General features: G+C 40.5%; 1 protein-coding gene across 1 annotated transcript; it reads right to left on the bottom strand.

Moving 5' to 3' along the window:
• Positions 1-20,309: 20,309 nt before the first annotated feature.
• Positions 20,310-20,578, bottom strand: LOC125157671 (60S ribosomal protein L37a-like). The gene is given in 2 exon segments (XM_047844610.1): positions 20,310-20,416; positions 20,419-20,578. Coding segments are annotated over 2 exon segments (267 nt in total).
• Positions 20,579-20,930: the final 352 nt, after the last annotated feature.

Genomic DNA, 20,930 nt, shown 5'->3' with positions numbered 1-20,930 from the left:
CAGTTTGGTGGGGAACAAAGGCGCTTGCCAGCGCCATCTCCCCCGCCCATCCCCCAGGCAAAATCTCAAAGAGAACCAGTTCCTGCCAGGGAACTTGCTCACTCCGCGAAAACACGCAACTCTGCTCTTCTGCGGAGCCAAACCTCCGGCAGCGGATCTGACTCCCTCCCGCTTCCACAGGGCCCCTCCTGAAGTGGATCACCTAAGGAGAAGCGATCTAAGCCTGCCCCTCCTGCCCCCGTGCACCTTGCCTACCCACCCCAGCTAATACGCCAGATCCCCAGCATCACAAGCCTGGAAGGGTGCAAGTAGCCCAGACGAGCCACACCACCCCACAGTGAATCCCGCCCCTAGGAGAGGGGAAGAGAAGGCACACACCAGTATGACTGTGGCCCCAGCGGTGGGCTGGGGGCAGACATCAGGTCTGATTGCAGCCCCGCCCACCAACTCCAGTTATACACCACAGCACAGGGGAAGTGCCCTGCAGGTCCTCACTAAGCCAGGGACTATCCAAAATGACCAAGCGGAAGAATTCCCCTCAGAAGAATCTCCAGGAAATAACAACAGCTAATGAGCTGATCAAAAAGGATTTAAATAATATAACAGAAAGTGAATTCAGAATAATAGTCATAAAATTAATCGCTGGGCTTGAAAACAGTATACAGGACAGCAGAGAATCTCTTGCTACAGAGATCAAGGGACTAAGGAACAGTCACGAGGAGCTGAAAAACACTTTAAATTAAATGCATAACAAAATGGAAACCACCACAGCTCGGCTTGAATAGGCAGAGGAGAGAATAGGTGAACTAGAAGATAAAGTTATGGAAAAAGAGGAAGCTGAGAAAAAGAGAGATAAAAAAATCCAGGAGTATGAAGGGAAAATTAGAGAACTAAGTGATACATTAAAAGAAATAATATATGCATAATTGGTATCCCAGAGGAGGAAGAGAGAGGGAAAGGTGCTGAAGGGGTACTGGAAGAAATCATAGCTGAGAACTTCCCTGAACTGGGGAAGGAAAAAGGCATTGAAATCCAAGAGGCACAGAGAACTCCCTTCAGACGTAACTTGAATCGATCTTCTGCACGACATATCATAGTGAAACTGGCAAAATACAAGGATAAAGAGAAAATTCTGAAAGCAGCAAGGGGTAAACGTGCCCTCACATATAAAGGGAGACCTATAAGACTCGTGACTGATCTCTCTTTTGAAACTTGGCAGGCCAGAAAGAATTGGCACGAGATTTTCAGGGTGCTAGACAGAAAAAATATGCAGCCGAGAATCCTTTATCCAGCAAGTCTGTCATTTAGAATAGAAGGAGAGATAAAGGTCTTCCCAAACAAACAAAAACTGAAGGAATTTGTCACCACTAAACCAGCCCTACAAGAGATCCTAAGGGGGACCCTGTGAGACAAAGTCCCAGAGACGTCACTACAAGCATAAAACATACAGACATCACAATGACTCTAAACCCGTATCTTTCTATAATAACACTGAATGTAAATGGATTAAATGCGCCAACCAAAAGACATAGGGTATCAGAATGGATAAAAAAACAAGACCCATCTATTTGCTGTCTACAAGAGACTCATTTTAGACCTGAGGACACCTTTAGGTTGAGAGTGAGGGGATGGAGAACTATTTATCATGCGACTGGAAGCCAAAAGAAAGCTGGAGTAGCCATACTTATATCAGACAAACTAGACTTTAAATTAAAGGCTGTAACAAGAGATGAAGAAGGACATTATATAATAGTTACAGGGTCTATCCATCAGGAAGAGCTAACAATTATAAATGTCTATGCGCCAAATACCGGAGCCCCCAAATATATAAAACAATTACTCATAATCATAAGCAACCTTATTGATAAGAATGTGGTAATTGCAGGGGACTTTAACACCCCACTTACAGAAATGGATAGATCATCTAGACACACGGTCAATAAAGAAACAAGGGCCCTGAATGAGACATTGGATCAGATGGACTTGACAGATATATTTAGAACTCTGCATCCCAAAGCAACAGAATATACTTTCTTCTCGAGTGCACATGGAACATTCTCCAAGATTGATCATATACTGGGTCACAAAACAGCCCTTCATAAGTTTACCAGAATTGAAATTATACCATGCTTACTTTCAGACCACAATGCTATGAAGCCTGAAATCAACCACAGAAAAAAGTCTGGAAAAACCCCAAAAGCATGGAGGTTAAAGAACACCCTATTAACGAATGAGTGGGTCAACCAGGCAATTAGAGAAGAAATTAAAAAATATATGGAAACAAACGAAAATGAAAATACAACAACCCAAACGCTTTGGGACGCAGCAAAGGCAGTCCTGAGAGGAAAATACATTGCGATCCAGGCCTATCTGAAGAAACAAGAAAAATCCCAAATACAAAATCTAACAGCACACCTAAAGGAACTAGAAGCAGAACAGCAAAGGCAGCCTAAACCCAGCAGAAGAAGAGAAATAATAAAGATCAGAGCAAAAATAAACAATATAGAATCTAAAAAAACTGTAGAGCAGATCAACGAAACCAAGAGTTGGTTTTTTGAAAAAATAAACAAAATTGACAAACCTCTAGCCAGGCTTCTCAAAAAGAAAAGGGAGATGACCCAAATAGATAAAATCATGAATGAAAATGGAATTATTACAACCAATCCCTCAGAGATACAAACAATTATCAGGGAATACTATGAAAAATTATATGCCAACAAATTGGACAACCTGGAAGAAATGGACAAATTCCTGAACACCCACACTCTTCCAAAACTCAATCAGGAGGAAATAGAAAGCTTGAACAGACCCATAACCAGCGAAGAAATTGAATTGGTTATCAAAAATCTCCCAACAAATAAGAGTCCAGGACCAGATGGCTTCCCAGGGAGTTCTACCAGATGTTTAAAGCAGAGATAATACCTATCCTTCTCAAGCTATTCCAAGAAATAGAAAGGGAAGGAAAACTTCCAGACTCATTCTATGAAGCCAGTATTCCTTTGATTCCTAAACCAGACAGAGACCCAGTAAAAAAAGAGAACTACAGGCCAATATCCCTGATGAATATGGATGCAAAAATTCTCAATAAGATACTAGCAAATCGAATTCAACGGCATATAAAAAGAATTATTCACCATGATCAAGTGGGATTCATTCCTGGGATGCAGGGCTGGTTCAACATTCGCAAATCAATCAACGTGATACATCACATTAACAAAAAAAAAAAGAGAAGAACCATATGATCCTGTCAATCGATGCAGAAAAGGCCTTTGACAAAATCCAGCACCCTTTCTTAATAAAAACCCTTGAGAAAGTCGGGATAGAAGGAACATACTTAAACATCATAAAAGCCATTTATGAAAAGCCCACAGCTAACATCATCCTCAACGGGGAAAAACTGAGAGCTTTTTCCCTGAGATCAGGAACACGACAGGGATGCCCACTCTCACCGCTGCTGTTTAACATAGTGCTGGAAGTTCTAGCATCAGCAATCAGACAACAAAAGGAAATCAAAGGCATCAAAATTGGCAAAGATGAAGTCAAGCTTTCGCTTTTTGCAGATGACATGATATTATACATGGAAAATCCGATAGACTCCACCAAAAGTCTGCTAGAACTGATACATGAATTCAGCAAAGTTGCAGGATACAAAATCAATGTACAGAAATCGGTTGCATTCTTATACACTAACAATGAAGCAACAGAAAGACAAATAAAGTCAATGATCCCATTCACAATTGCACCAAGAAGCATAAAATACCCAGGAATAAATCTAACCAAAGATGTAAAGGATCTGTATGCTGAACACTATAGAAAGCTTATGAAGGAAATTGAAGAAGACATAAAGAAATGGAAAGACATTCCCTGCTCATGGATTGGAAAAATAAATATTGTCAAAATGTCAATACTACCCAAAGCTATGTACACATTCAATGCAATCCCAATCAAAATTGCACCAGAATTCTTCTCGAAACTAGAACAAGCAATCCTAAAATTCATATGGAACCACAAAAGGCCCCGAATAGCCAAAGGAATTTTGAAGAAGAAGACCAAAGCAGGAGGCATCACCATCCCAGACTTTAGCCTCTACTACAAAGCTGTCATCATCAAGACAGCATGGGATTGGCACAAAAACAGACACATAGACCAATGGAATAGAATAGAAACCCCAGAACTAGACTCACAAACGTATGGCCAACTCATCTTTGACAAAGCAGGAAAGAACATCCAATCGAAAAAAGACAGCCTCTTTAACAAATGGTGCTGGGAGAACTGGACAGCAACATGCAGAAGGTTGATACTAGACCACTTTCTCACACCATTCAAAAAATAAACTCAAAATGGATAAAGGACCTAAATGTGAGACAGGAAACCATCAAAACCTCAGAGGAGAAAGCAGGAAAAGACTTCTCTGACCTCAGCCGTAGCAATCTCTTACTCGGCACATCCCCAAAGGCAAGGGAATTAAAAGCAAAAGTGAATTACTGGGACCTTATGAAGATAAAGGCTTCTGCACAGCAAAGGAAACAACCAACAAAACTAAAAGGCAACCAACGGAATGGGAAAAGATATTCGCAAATGACATATCGGACAAAGGGCTAGTATCCAAAATCTATAAAGAGCTCACCAAACTCCACACCTGAAAAACAAATATCCCAGTGAAGAAATGGGCAGAAAACATGAATAGACACTTCTCTAAAGAAGACATCCGGATGGCCAACAGGCACATGAAAATATGTTCATCGTCGCTCTTTATCAGGGAAATACAAATCAAAACCACACTCAGGTATCACCTCACGCCAGTCAGAGTGGCCAAAATGAACAAATCAGGAGACTATAGATGCTGGCGAGGATGTGGAGAAACGGGAACCCTCTTGCACTGTTGGTGGGAATGCAAATTGGTGCAGCCGCTCTGGAAAGCAGTGTGGAGGTTCCTCAGAAAATTAAAAATAGACCTACCCTATGACCCAGCAATAGCACTGCTAGGAATTTATCCAAGGGATACAGGAGTACTGATGCATAGGGGCACTTGTACCCCAATGTTCATAGCAGCACTCTCAACAATAGCCAAATTATGGAAAGAGCCTAAATGTCCATCAACTGATGAATGGATAAAGAAATTGTGGTTTATATACACAATGGAATATTACGTGGCAATGAGAAAAAATGAAATATGGCCTTTTGTAGCAACGTGGATGGAACTGGAGAGTGTGATGCTAAGTGAAATAAGCCATACAGAGAAAGACAGATACCATATGGTTTCACTCTTACGTGGATCCTGAGAAACTTAACAGGAACCCATGGGGGAGGGGAAGGAAAAAAAAAAAAAGAGGTTGGAATGGGAGAGAGCCAAAGCATAAGAGACTGTTGAAAACTGAGAACAAGCTGAGGGTTGATGGGGGGTGGGAGGGAGGGGGGGTGGGTGATGGGTATTGAGGAGGGCACCTTTTGTGATGAGCACTGGGTGTTGTATGGAAACCAATTTGTCAATAAATTTCATAAAAAAAAAAAGAAAAGATGCTCAACATTACTCATCATTAGAGAAGTACAAATCAAAACCACAATGAGATACCATCTCACATGTCAGAATGACTAAAATAAACAACTCAGGAAACAACATATGTTGGCAATGATGCAGAGAAAGGGGAACCATTTTTCACTGTTGGTGGGAATGCAAGCTAGTGTAGTCACTCTCGAAAACAGTATGGAGATTCATTAAAAGAACAGTAGAACTACCCTACAACCCAGCAATTGCACTACTAGGAATTTATCCAAAGGATACAAAAATGCCGATTCAAAAGGGCACGTGCCTCCTAATGTTTATAGTGGTGCTATCCACAATTGCCAAATTATGGACAGAGCCCAAATATCCATTGACTGATGAGTGGATAAAGTAGATGTGGTATATATATGTAATGGAATACTATTCATTGATGAAAAAGAATGAAATCTTGCCATTTGCAACAATGTGGATGGAACTAGAGGTTATTATGCTAAGCGAAATAAGTCAGAGAATGACAGATATCATTATTTCACTCATATGTGGAATTTGAGAAATTCAACAATGAACATATGTTAAGGGAAGGAAAAATAAGATAAAAGCAGAGACGGAGGCAAATTATAAGAGATTCTTAAATACAAAGAATAAACTGAGGGTTACTGGGGGGGTGGTTGAGGAATGGGTTAATGGGTGATGTGCACTAAGGAGAACACTTTTTGGGATGATCACTGGGTGTCGTATGTAAGAGATGAATTACTTGCCAAGACTACATTGTATGTTAACTAGCATGAATTTAAATACATAAAAAATAAAGAAATGACATTCTCATATGTGGCATAACATGGATGAACCTTGAAAACATTATACTTGGTGAAATAAGCCAGAAACTAAAGGTCAAATATGGTATGCTTCCACTTAGATGAAATATCCAGAATAGGCAAATTCATTGACACAGAAAGTAGATTAGGGGTTACCAGTGGTTGGGGGAGTGGAAGAATTCAGAGTTATTGCTTAATGGCTGCATATTTTCTGTTTGGGATGACAGAATTGTTTAAGAAATAAGTGATGATGATTGCACAACAATGAATGTAAATAATGCCACTGAGTTCTACACTTAAAAATGGTTAAATTGGCAAATTTTATGTTATATACATTTTATCGCAATAAAATATATAAAAAAGAGAAAACGTGATAATAACAGCTATACATACTACTGTTACTGCTGTGTTCTATTATAACCATTTGTGAAGTACCTACTTTGTGCCAGGTACTATTTTAGGTACTGGGGAAATGGTTGTAAAGAACACTCTAGTCAGAGTAGACAGACAATATACAAAGAAATGAGTAATAATCAGGAAACCTAATTTATACTCAAGACTTTGTGGCCCTGGAACTCTGTGACTTCTATTATTCATGACCATTTGATGAGTCCCTTCCTGTGCCAGGCCCTGGAGACCTAGGTTGTAGAACTGCCTTGGAATAGAGCTCAGTCCAGGCATGGAGAATTGAGTTGTTTCTTATCCTTCACAATATTTCCTTGGGTTCTGGCACCTCACTGCCCTCACCTCACTTTGACTCAGTTCCTTGAGTGCCTAGAGAGCTCCTGGTACTATCCTTCCCCTTCTTTTTGTCCAGGCTTGACTGGTTGGCTTTTACACCATCCCCTCCCATCCCACCTTACCTCCTGTGGAATATGAAATTTCAGGGCTCCCACTTCAGGATTTTCTTTTTTTTTATTTTTTTAACGTTTATTTATTTTTGAGACAGAGAGAGACAGACCATGAACGGGGGAGGGTCAGAGAGAGAGGGAGACACAGACTCTGAAACAGACTCCAGGCTCTGAGCTGTCAGCACAGAGCCTGACGTGGGGTTCGAATTCACGGACCGCGAGATCATGAATGGATTTTCAACATAGACAAAATAATGGGCCAATTCAAGACCCAGTTTAGTTATCAACTGAGTATCAAACAGGTAAAAACAAACCAAGCAAGTCATTCATTCTTCAATCTGGCAAACATTTTAATGAGCCGCTGCTCTGACCCAGATGTCAGCCTCTTTACTTCACAGTCATAATAATGGTAGAAATAATACCTTGAGCACCTATTGTGTGTAGGACACTTACCATGGATTAACTCACTGAATTTTCATACAATCTTGTGTAGAGGTAGAGCTTATCCACATTTTTCAGCAGAAAAGCTGAGGTTCAGAGAGATGCGGTTAATGTTAGTGGGGGGCCCAATGCACCTGACCATTCCACAGCTCATGTATTCACCACACAGCCAGAGCACCATGCCCTCTGCCAACACCTCACTTTAGTGTATTCCCCACAGTCCATAGCATACACCACACACTTCACCCATGTTTCACTTGCACATCTCACATACAACATCTTCCTTAGACATACTTCCTATATCTAGTGTTCTTGAATACCACACAGAAACTGGCATGCACAACCAGACATACAGACATTACAAAGACACTGTCACAACTATTCTTCCCCAACACTTAACACACATACACATATGCCTGCACAGGCCTTGCATATGATAAGCCATGTCTCCCACGCAAGTATAAATACTTATTTCAGAAATATGCAGTCACACTATGTTTTGGCAACAAAACGAGGCAAAGAGACTCTTTACTCACTCTGCGACATTCCTTTCAGTATCTCCTCCCCTCCTAGACCTGCCCAGGCTTCATGCCATGCTATCTTCATTTCACTCACATATAGACCCCATACATAGTTTCATAGTAATATACAGGCCCAGCCCAGGCCACATCTAGGAACTGCCAACTCCTCCCCCACCCTTTCCTTGCCTGGCTCTCCTCACACTGTGGCATTTGGAGTCACTTCGCAGAAGGTGGCTATGCAGACAGAGCTCTGCCCTGAACCTCAGGAAAGGACAGTCTGGTGGGTCTATTTCCCCTTCCACCTGTCCTTGAACCTTGCCTCACTTTTGGTTTTCGAACCTTTTCCATATGTCTACCTTATGGTTGGAGAGGGTGAACCACGGAACTATATTCACTGCCTCTTGTCTTCCAGATGCTTGGCCCAAGGAGGAGTTGGGGGTTAGGTTTCCTATAATAGCATGGGGGTAGGGTCTTCCTCAGGAATCCAGGCTTTAAGTATTTGTTCTATAGCTACTGCTGCTCTACCAATTCCTGGAGTTAAACATAGGATAGGCCTATCCTATCACTATGAGAAATGGAGAGTGCAAGAAGATGCCTAAGAGACCTGGTCTAGGCTGGGAGTTTTCTGCATGACTGTATTTTGTCAAGGTCTCCTTCCGGATCAGGTGCCCTACAGGGGTTCCCATGTATCATTTTAAGCACAGAATGGACATATCAAAAGCAGTGTGTTGTACTCTAATGAGTAAGCTGGCAGGTATTGTGAGTAAACTACTTGCACTTGACTCCTTACTAGTTGTGTGATCTAAGGTAAGTTGCTAAATCTCTCTGACATCAGGTGGTCTATTCTATAAATGGGATTAATGATGGTATCTCTTTTACAGGATTGTTTCGAGGATTAAATGGGAGGATTAAAAAGTGACTGGTACATATAAAATACTTAATAGGTGTTTATTCAATAAATAAACTAATATAGCTCCACTCAGGATCACAGACACAAAAAATATCCAATAAAATCACTGCCATTCACTGTGTGTCTCAATGGAATGTAAGCTCCACAAGGGCAAGGGCTTTATGTAAATTTTTAAACAAGCTTCTAGAACAGTGTCTGGAAAATATTAAGTGCTTGATAAATATTTCTTGAATGAATGAATTAACGAGCAGCTAAGTGAATAATATATTCCAGAAATGGTGTTAGACATGTGGGATAGAATTCTAATATAGACAACACCTGTCCACACGTAGCTAACAATCTATTCATTAAACTAGTAATTACACCAATAATTGAACCTGGGGTGAATGCTGTGAAAGAAGAAAGGAGGGTGCTGTAAGAGTGAAACATAAAAATAATTTGCTATTCTCAGAGGTAAAAGGGAGTCTCCCAGAGCCAGTGATGCCTGAGCCTAAAAAAGGATCAGGTGGCAAGAGAACTTCAAATCCACATGGCCAACCATCTAGCTGATATCTTCTGGATATCCCACAGGAACAACAACCCTGCCATGAACCAAACTGAAATCTTCATATTGCTCCCTGTACATCTGTTCCTCTGCCCCAGTTTTTCCTGCTTGCATGAATGTCCTAATGTATAACCAGAGTTCCCTGACCAGGAAACTCATAAGTCATCTTTGACTGCTCCAAGTCCCCATATCTAACCCAACATTGAGTCCCATAAATGCTACCTCTGTAAAGTATATAGTAGTGGTTAAGAGATTGGATTCTAAAGTCAGCTTTCCCTGGCTTATATCCTGGCTCTGCAACTTACTAGTCACTTATACTTTCTGTGCCTCAGAGCCCTCACCTGAAAAATGTGTGATAATATTTCATAAGATTATTGTGAAGATCAAATGAATTAATCTAGCTAGAGTACTTAAATCAGTTGCCTAGCACATAGTAAGTACTTAATATCTGTTAACTATCTATGATAATGGTGATGATAATGGTCTCTCAAATATGTACTTCTGTCCCTCTTGACTGTGACTATCATGGTGTAGACTCTCATTTTGCTTAAATCACAAGATCTTAAATCACTGTAACCAGGGAGACCCATTAAGAGACTGTTACATGTAGGTTGGAAATGATGGGGATCCTGAACTGGGGCAACAACCTTGGAGATGAAGAGAATGGAATAGATGAAAGACATCCCACTGCCATTAAGTCTATTGTCAATTCATTGAGGGTATGAACTGTTGTTGTTTTATCTTTGTATCCCACCACTGCCTGTGAGGCACACTGACACAGACACACAAATACAGCATAATACAACACTTCACATACAAATTACTATTGATTATATGGATTTGATTAAATTGAGTTTACAAGACTAGGTGACTGATTTGATCTTAGGAGAAGTCCAAGATGGTTTAGAACCTGAATTGAATCTTAGGGAGAATTATGAAATTTCTTTCCATAGAGTTGTATAACACTCAGAGTATGTCCCAACTACCTTGCTTTCCCTACCCTAAGGTCAGTTATTGGCAGGGCCCCAGCTAGAGTAAAGCCCTTTGGGCTGAGGAGGGGGTTGTTTCTCTTGGGGGCCTCCCTTCCGCTTTCTCTGCCCTGGGCAGTGAGTCCTTCTTCATAGTATTTGAATTAGAGGAAACAGATAGACTGAGGAAGTGAAGAAAAAACAGGCTGCCTGTGCTCTGTAAGCCAATGTAAACACTTGGTGGTTTCCTGTTGTTGCAGCCCAAAGTGTCCCATGACATCATTCCTGGCCTTTCCAGAATACACTGGCTTGGCTAAGCCTGCTTACCTGTCCAAGGCTGAGTGGCAGTCACCCCTCTTTCTCACCAGGGTTAGATCCTCTGGAACTAGAAAACTTCTCTGGGCCAACCATTCACCACCTTCCCAGTTGGTCACATAGGCCTTTCTAGCCCTATAAGGCATTGGAGGCTCTGGGCTGGACATGCATTCCCACTTCCCAGAGACCCAGTGGCTTATGGGTCAGAGCAATATTTCCCAAGCCATAAAAGTTATTTTCCTTCTTTTAGTGGAGATTTGGATTCAGAAGAGAGGGAGGAGGGTGTGACACACAGACTCTAAAATAGGCCATAACTGCTTCCTCCTCTTTCTATCTTACCCAAGGGCATACAGGCTTATTCTCTCAATGTTGGTCACAAATTCCTAGGAACAAAACTATACGGACTCTTTCAAACCTTGTAGTCTAATCTTCCCATAATGCAGACGAGAACACTGAGACCCAAAGAAAGGAAAAAAAAACTGGTCCCAGTCACAAGTTTGTCGGTGCAGCATAAGCCATCCACTGCCAGATGTCTGAACCTAAACTATCTTTAGACAGGACTATATAACTGCAAGAGCTCTTGACAGGAAATTCAGAAACCAGGACAGAAGGTCTAATTCCTCTTTGGGAGCTTGGATAAATTCCTCTTTTTTTGGGCCTTGGCTTAGCTATAATTCAGTTCAAGGTAACAAATATTTATTGAGAACCTACTGTGTTTGGTAGAGCTGGTAGTTCCTGGAAATGAGAAAAAAAAACAAGATGCCATTTCAAAGGTTGGAATGAAAGAGAACACTTGCCATTTCAAAGGTTGGAATGAAAAGAGAATGAAAGAGATGGTCTGAATTTTATAAGAGATCTAAAGCTTATGTGGACTCCACAGCCCTGTTTCTAGGCAGAATCAAACCATAATCATGGGTCTAGTGTCCTTTAGGGCTGCATTTCCCTCCCCACTCACTTCATAAGGCAGCAGAGAACTCTCACTGGGCCAGAGTATTGTTTCCAAAAAAGTTTACCAGTTCTAGTCCAATTCAGCTGGATAGATTTGCATAGAGATGTGACAAAGTCCTAAATTACTGTCTCCAAAATGAAGCCAAATGACTTATGGTAAATCCTATATCCAGCAGTAATTGGATTTCAATCCCTAGCTATGCCATGGAGCACAAACAATTGAAACAGCTTTTTTAACCAATCAAATTCATCACAGCCTAGATTTCAAGTGGAATTCAGAGGCGCCTTTAGGGAAAAGAATGCCTACTCCTTCACCCAAATATTAACAAGGCTATGCCAAGTCATTCCATTAGTCAATCAATTTAACTGCAGCATGGATTAGATGAAACATAGAGGATGCAAAAGCCTACACAGATGTAGGAGGCTGCAGAGGCACATTGGGAGACACAAAGTAACACACATAGACACAAGGTAATGCACATACACACACTCTCAGAGCAGCACACACACACACACACAAAGACACACACACAAAGACACACACAATTCAACCAGAAATTAGGAAAAGATAACTAGCTTTCTGAGAGTACTGGGCGCCCATTTTGTGACCAACTGCTTATCTTTCTCTCTTTTCTCCCTCTACAACCATTCTAACTCAAATAAAATATTGTACTTTTTTCTACATTAGAAAAGCATTAGAAAGTCACCCCTACCCTACCACATCCATACCCACTCCCACTCAACCACATCAGGCTTTTACTACCTGTTTGTCTCCTGGACTACAGCAAAGATCTATTACGGTTCCCTAATGTCATATTTCCACTAACCCATTTTCCATGAGGCTGTCTGTCTCTGAGAATCTTTGTAGAATGAAGCTCTGTTTTTGCCTTATTTCTGCTAAAAATTATTCCTTTCCTTTCCACCATCAGTACAAGCCAACTCAGATGCCTGACATTCATGGATTGATGAAAACCTGGGGCTCCTTGCCCATGTTCATACCATCTGCCCTTCAGAAAGCACAAGGCAACTTCCCAGCTCCCTATCTACACCTATTTTAAACTCTTCTGTGATATTACTTTGAGCTAGAACTTCCCCCTTCTTCATCTATCAAAATCCTACACACATTAGCCAGATGGATGTGACAGATATATTCAGAACATTCCACCCTAAACAGCACAGTTTTTTAAAAGTGCACATGGAGCATTCTCCAGAAGAGATCACATATTAGGTCACAAAACAGGTCTCAGCAAATTCAAAAATATTGAAGTCATACTATGAAGCTTTTCTGACCAGAATGTTTTGAAACTATAAATCAACCACAAGAAAAAATCTGAAAAGAGCACAAATGCATGGAGGTTAAATAACATGTAACTAAACAATTAATGGGTAAAGACATCAAAAAGGAAACAAAAAAAATACATGGAGACAAATGAAAATGAAAACACAGTAATCCAAGATCTTTCAGATGCAGCAAAAGCTGTTCTAACAAGTAGGTTTATAACAACAGAGACTTAACTCTGCAAGAAAAACAACAAATAAACAACCTAACCTTACACCTAAATGAGCTAGAAAAAGATGAACAAACAAAACACAAAACCAGAAAAAGGAAGTAAGTAATAAAGATTAGAAAAGAAATAAATAAAATAGGAAATAAAAAAAATACACCACATCATTGAAACCAAGAGCTGTTTCTTTGAAATGATCAACAAGTTGATAAATCCTTAGCCAGGTTTATAAAAAAAAAAAGATAGAGAGGACTCAAGTAAACAAAATCAGAATTTAAAGAGAAAAAACAACCAACACCACAGAAAAACAGAGGATTGTAAGAGAATATTATAAAAAAATTACATGCCAAAAAATTGGACAAACTCAAAGAAGTGAATAAATTCCTGGAAACATATAACCTCCCAAAATCGAATCAGGAAGAAATAGAAAATTTTAACAGACCAATTACCAGCAACAAAATTGAAGCAGTAATCAGAAAACTCCCACAGAACAAAAGTAAAAACCAGATGGCTTCACAGGTGAAATCTACCAAACATTTAAAGAACAGTTTATACCTATTCTTTTCAAACTATTCCAAAATATAGAAGATGAGGTGCTCTACCTGTGACCTCAGGCAGTGCTCAGATTCCTCCAGCACAGGAAAAGAGTGTCTTGGTGATTTTCTTATGGTGGGTAAGCTTGCACTATATGTATTGGTGAACTGACTAGAGTCTAGAGAAGAGGAAATGAGTGGACATGGAGCCTGGGGATTATGGAAGAGAGAGAGAGAGAAGGATATGGTACTTAGAAGACCTAAAAGAGAACAGTTGGTGGAGTTTGAACTTTAAGAAAGATGGCAGTATAGGAGGATGCTGGGCTCACCTTGTCCTGCTGATAACTGATATTCCACCCACATCTGCCTAAATAACCCAGAAAACCACCAGAAGACTAGCAGAATGGACTCTCCAGAGCCAAGCGTAGACAAGAGGCCCACAGAAGAAAGTAGGAAGGGCAGAGAGGCGGTGCATGCTACATGGACTTGCAGGAGGGAGCCACGGTGGTGGAGGGGCAGCCTGCCAGGTGAGGCAGAGCCCCAGAGTCTAGCTGTCAAAAGCAGAGGGGCCGGACTGCATGAGTTCTGACAGCCAGGGGGACTTAACATCTAGAAAGTTATAAGTCAACAGCTCTGTTCTCAGAGAGTGGGGAGGGTGAGAGGGCACCAGGAGGGAGAGTTGTTGAGCCCCAGAACACAGAGCTCAGCTCAGTGGGGAACAAAGGTGCTGGCAAGCGCCATATCCCTCTCCCATCCCCCAGAAAAAATCCGAAAGGGAACCACTTCCTGTCACCAAACTTGCTTACACCCCGCAAACACCCAATGCTGTGCTTCTTTGGATCCATCCCTCCATGGGTCGGCCTCCCTCCCAGTGCTGCAGGGCCCCTCCCACAGGGGACCACCAATGACAAAGCAAGCTAAGCCTGCCCCTTCTTCCCCTGTGCACCTTGTGGATCCACCCCGCCTAATATGCCAGTTCCCAGTGAAGCAGCACCACAAGCCTGGTAGTGTGCAAGTAGCCCAGACAGGGGCCACACCACTCCACAGTGAGCCCTGCCCCTGGGAGAGGGAAAGATAAGGTACACACCAATCTGACTGTGGCCCCAGCGGTGGGCTGGGGAAGACATCTGGTCTGACTGTGGCTCTGCCCACCAACACAAGTTACTCTGGACAGCACAGGGGAAGTGCTCTGCAGTTAGGAGCCACTGCAGGGACTACCCAAAATGACGAAACAGAAGAATTCTCCCCAAAAGAAACTCCAGGAAGTAGTGACAGCTAACAAACTGATCAAAAACGATTTAAGCAATATAATGGAACAAGAATTTACAATAATAGTCATAAAATTAATTGCTGTGCTTGAAAACAGCATAGAGGACAGCAGAGAATCTACTGCTACAAAGATAGAAACAGTCAGGAGGAGGTAAAAAATGCTATAAATGAGGTGCAAAATAAAACAGACACGGCCATAGCACAGATTGAAGACACATAGGAGAGAATAGGTGAATTAGAAGATAAAATTATGGAAAAAGAGGAAGCTGAGGAAAAGACAGATAAAAAAATCCAGGAGTGTGAGGGGAGAATTAGAGAACTAAGTGATGCTATGAAACGTAGTAATATATGCATAATTGGGATTCCAGAGGAGGAAGAGAAAGAGAGAAAGGGGCTGAAGGTGTACTTGAAGAAATCATAGCTGAGAATTTCCCTGATCTGGGGAAGGAAAAAGACATTGGAATGAAAGAGAACTCTCTTCAGACGTAACTTGAATCAATCTTCTGCACGACATATCATAGTGAGACTGGCAAAAGACAAGGATAAAGAGAAAATTCTGAAAGCAGCTGAGAAATTCCCTGATCTGGGGAAGGAAAAAGACATTGGAATGAAGAGAACTCTCTTCAGACGTAACTTGAATCAATCTTCTGCACGACATATCATAGTGAGACTGGCAAAAGACAAGGATAAAGAGAAAATTCTGAAAGCAGCTAGGGATAAACGGGCCCTAACATACAAAGGTAGACACATAAGGGTAGTAGCAGACCTATCTACCGAAACTTGGCAGGCCAGAAAGGAATGGCAGGAAATCTTCAATGTGATGAACAGAAAAAATATGCAGCCTAGAATCCTTTATACAGCAAGTCTGTCATTCAGAATAGAAGGAGATATAAAGGTTTTCCCAAACAAACAAAACCTGAAGGAATTTATCACCACTAAACCAGCCCTACAAGAGATCCTAAGGGGGACACTGTGAGTGAAATGTTGCAGGTACCACAAAGTACCAGAGACATCACTACAAGCATGAAAACTACAGACATCACAATGACTCTAAACCCATCTTTCAATAATAACACTGAATGTAAATAGACTAAATGCTCCAACAAAAAGACATAGGGTATGAGAATGGATAAAAACAAACAAACAAACAAGACCCATCTATTAGCTGTCTACATGAGACTCATTTTACACCTGAGGACACCTTCAGATTGAAAGTGAGGGGATGGAGAAGTATCTATCTTGGTACTGGAAGTCAAAAGAAAGCTGGAGTAGCCTTACTTACATCAGAGAAACTAGATTTTAAATTAAAGGCTGTAACAAGAGATGAAGAAGGGCATTATATAATAATCACAGGATCTATCCATCAGGAAGAGCTAACAATTATATATGTCTATGTGCCAAATACGGGAGCCCCCAAATACATGAAACTATCACAAATATAAGCAACCTTATTGATAAGAATACGGCATTTGCAGGGGACGTTAATACCCCACTTACAACAATGGATAGGTCATCTAGACACAGGATAAGTAAAGAAACAAGGGCCCCGAATGATACATTGGATCAGATGGACTTGACAGATCTATTTAGAACTCTGCATCCCACAGCAACAGACTATACTTTCTTCTCGAGTGCACATGGAACGTTTTCCAAGATAGATCACATACTGGGTCACAAAACAGCCCTTCATAAGTATACAAGAATTGAGATCATACGATGCACACTTCCAGACCACAATGGTATGAATCTTGAAATCAACCACAGGAAAAAGTCTGGAAAACCTCCAAAAGCATGGAGGTTAAAGAACACCCTACTAAAGAATGAATGCATCAACCAGGAAATTAGAGAAGAAATTAAAAAATATATGGAAACAAATTAAAATGAAAATACAACAATCCAAACGCTTTGGGATGCAGCGAAGGCAGTCCTGAGAGGAAAATACATTGCAATCCAGGCCTATCTCAAGAAACAGGAATAATCCCAAATACAAAATCTAACAGAAGACCTAAAGGAAATAGAAGCAGAACAGCAAAGACATCCTAAACCCATCAGAAGAAGAGAAATAATAAAGACCAGAGCAGAAATAAACAATATAGAATCTAAAAAAAAAATCTGTAGAGCATATCAATGAAACCAAGAGTTGTTTTTTTTTGGAAAAATAAACAAAATTGAAAACCTCTAGCTATGCTTCTCAAAAAGAAAAGGGAAAGGATTCAAATAGATAAAATCATGAATGAAAATGGAATTATGACAACCCATCCCTCAGAAATACAAGCAATTATCAGGGAATAAATAATTATATGCCAACAAACTGGAAAACCTGGAAGAAATGGACAAATTCCTAAGCACCCACACGCTTGTAAAACTCAAACAGGAAGAAATAGAAAGCTTGAACAGACCCATAACCAGCAAAGAAATTGAATCAGTTATCAAAAATCTCGCCACAGGTAAGAGTCCAGGACCAGATGGCTTCCTGGGGGCATTCTACCAGACATGTAAAGCAGAGATAATACCTATCCTTCTCAAGCTGTTCCAAAAAATAGAAAGGAAAGGAAAACTTCCAGACCATTCTATGAAGCGAGCATAGAATATTGATTGCTAAAAATTCTTTGATTCCTAAACAAGACAGAGACCCAGCAAAAAAAAGACAACTAGAGGCCAACATCCCTGATGAATATGGATGCAAAATTTTTCAATAAGATACTAGCAAATCTAATTCAACAACATATAAAAAGAATTGTTCACTATGACCAAGTGGGATTCATTCCTGGTCTGCAGTGCTGGTTCAACATTCGCAAATCAATCAATGTGATACATCACATTAATAAAAGAAAAGATAAGAACCATATGATCCTGCCAATCGATGCAGAAAAAGCATTTGAAAAAAATTCAGCATCCTTTCTTAATAAACACCCTTGAGAAAGTCAGGATAGAAGGAACATACTTAAACATCATAAAAGCCATTTACAAAAAGCCCACAGCTAACATCATCCTTAATGGGGAAAAACAAAAACTGAGAGCTTTCCCCCTGAGATCCAGAACACGACAGGGATGTCCATTCTCACCGCTGTTTTTTAACATAGTGTTGGAAGTGCTAGCATCAGCAATCAGACAACAAAAGGAAATCAAAGGCATCAAAATTGGCAAAGATGAAGTCAAGCTTTCATTTTTTGCAGATGATATGATTTATACATGAAAAACCCGATAGACTCCACCAAATGTTTACTAGAACTGATACATGAATTCAGCAAAGTTGCAGGATACAAAATCAATGTACAGAAATCAGTTGCATTCTTACACACCAATAATGAAGTAACAGAAAGACAAATAAAGAAACTGATGCCATTTACAATTGCACCAAGAAGCATAAAATATCTAGGAATAAACCAAATCAAAGATGTAAAAGATCTGTATGCTAAAAACTATAGAAAGCTTATGAAGGAAATTGAAGAAGACATAAAGAAATGGAAAAACATTCCATGCTCATGGATTGGAAGAATAAATATTGTTCAAATTTCAATATTACCCATAGCTATCTACACATTCAATGCAATCCCAATCAAAATGGCATCAGCATTCTTCTCAAAGCTAGAAGAAGCAATCCTAAATTTTGTATGGAACCACAAAAGACCCCAAATAGCCAAAGTAATTTTGAAGACAAAGACCACAGCGGGAGGCATCACAATCCCATATGTTAGCCTCTACTACAAATCTGTAATCATCAATACAGCATGGTATTGGCACAAACAGACACATACACCAATGGGTAGAATACAGCCTCCAGAACTAGACCCACAAAAGTATGGCCAACTAATCTTTGACAAAGCAGGAAAGAATATCCAATGGAAAAAAGATAGTCGCTTTAACAAATGGTGCTGGGAGAACTGGGCAGTAACACGCAGAAGCATGAAACTAGGCCACTTTCTTACACCATTCACAAAAATAAACTCAAAATGGATAAAGGACCTGAATGTGAGACAGGAAACCATCAAAAGCCTAGAGGAGAAAGCAGGCAAAAACCTCTCTGACCTCAGCAGCAGCAATTTCTTACTTGACATATCCCCAAAGGCAAGGGAATTAAAAGCAAAAATGAACTATTAGGACCTCATAAAGATAAAAACCTTCTGCACTGCAAAGGAAACAATCAACAAAACTAAAAGGCAACCAACGTAATGGGAAAAGATATTTGCAAATGACATATTGGACAAAGGGCTAGTATCCAAAATCTATAAAGAGCTCACCGATCTCCACACCCAAAAAACAAATAATCCAGTGAAGACATGGGCAGAAGACGTGAATAGACACTTCTCTACAGAAGACATCCAGATGGCCAACAGGCACAGGAAAAGATGCTCAATATCCCTCCTCATCAGCTAAATACAAATCAAAACCACACTCAGATACCACCTCACACCAGTCAGAATGGCTAAAATGAACAAATCAGGAGACTATAGATGCTGGAGAGGATGTGGAGAAACGGGAACCCTCTTGCACTGTTGGTGGGAATGCAAATTGGTGCAGCCGCTCTGGAAAACAGTGTGGTGGTTCCTCAAAAAATTAAAAATATACCTACCCTATGACCCAACAGTAGCACTGCTAGGAGCTTACCCAAGGGATACAGGAGTGCTGATGCACAGGGGCACTTATACCCCAATGTTTATAGCAGCACTTTCAACAATAGCCAAAGTATGGAAGAAGCCTAAATGTCCATCAAGTGACGAATGGATAAAGAAATTGTGGTTTATATACACAATGGAATACTATGTGGCAATGAGAAAGAATGAAATATGGCCTTTAGTAGCAACGTGGATGGAACTGAAGAGTTTTATGCTAAGTGAAATAAGTCATACAAAGACAGTTACCATATGTTTTCACTCTTATGTGGATCCTGAGAAACTTAACAGAAGTCCATGGGGGAGGGGAAGAAAAAAAAAAGAGGTTAGAGAGGGAGAGAACCAAAGCATAAGAGACTCTTCAAAACTGAGAACAAACTGAGGGTTGATGGGGTGAGGGAGGGAGGGGAGGGTGGTTGATGGGTATTGAGGAGGGATGCTTTTGGGATGACCACTTGGTGTTTAATGGAAACGAATTGACAATAAATTTCATATAAAAATGAAAAAACTAAACATTAAAAAATAAACTAAATCATTTATTATAGGCTGGCAAAGTTTCAAATGGTGGAGCTTCTACTGGTCTTTCAACTCCTTCATTCTTCCAATGACTATGACAGCAGAAGTGGTATTGTAGGTCCAGGTACCACCGGCTATGGTTTTCATGCAGGAACTACAATGCTAGTCCCCACAGCTCATCGTTTCATCTTGGTTTTGCCCCAGAAGATGCAAGTGTAGTTGGCATACTGGCTTATTTCAATCTTCTTCATCATTTTTCTGAGGAAAGCATCATAATACGTCCCGTATTTACTGATGATTCTGATCTTCTTGGTGCACTTAACCATGTCGATGCAAACTAGGTCTGAGTCCAGAGAACCAAACTAAAATTATTTTTTAAAAATCTTACCAGGGCGCCTGGGTGGTTCAATCACTTAAGCGTCCAACTCTTGATTTGGGCCCAGGTCATGAGCTCATGGTTCATGATTTTGAGCCCCACATTGGGCTCTGTGCTGACTGTGTGGAACCTCTTGGGATTCTCTGTCTCCCTCTCTTTTTTGTCCCTCCCCTTCTCTCTCTCTCTCTCTGTCTCTCTCTCTCTCTCTCTCAAAATAAAGAAAGAAACATTAAAAAAAAGTCTTACCCACATTAAAATTTTCTGGGTTCTTTGAAATTTTTAGAAGATTGACTATATCTTTT

The sequence above is a fragment of the Prionailurus viverrinus genome, chromosome X (genome assembly GCF_022837055.1).
Source record: "Prionailurus viverrinus isolate Anna chromosome X, UM_Priviv_1.0, whole genome shotgun sequence".
Taxonomy (NCBI): Eukaryota; Metazoa; Chordata; class Mammalia; order Carnivora; family Felidae; genus Prionailurus; species Prionailurus viverrinus.
Note: the sequence above shows the minus strand (reverse complement) of the source record. Positions and strands in the feature narration are given on the sequence as shown.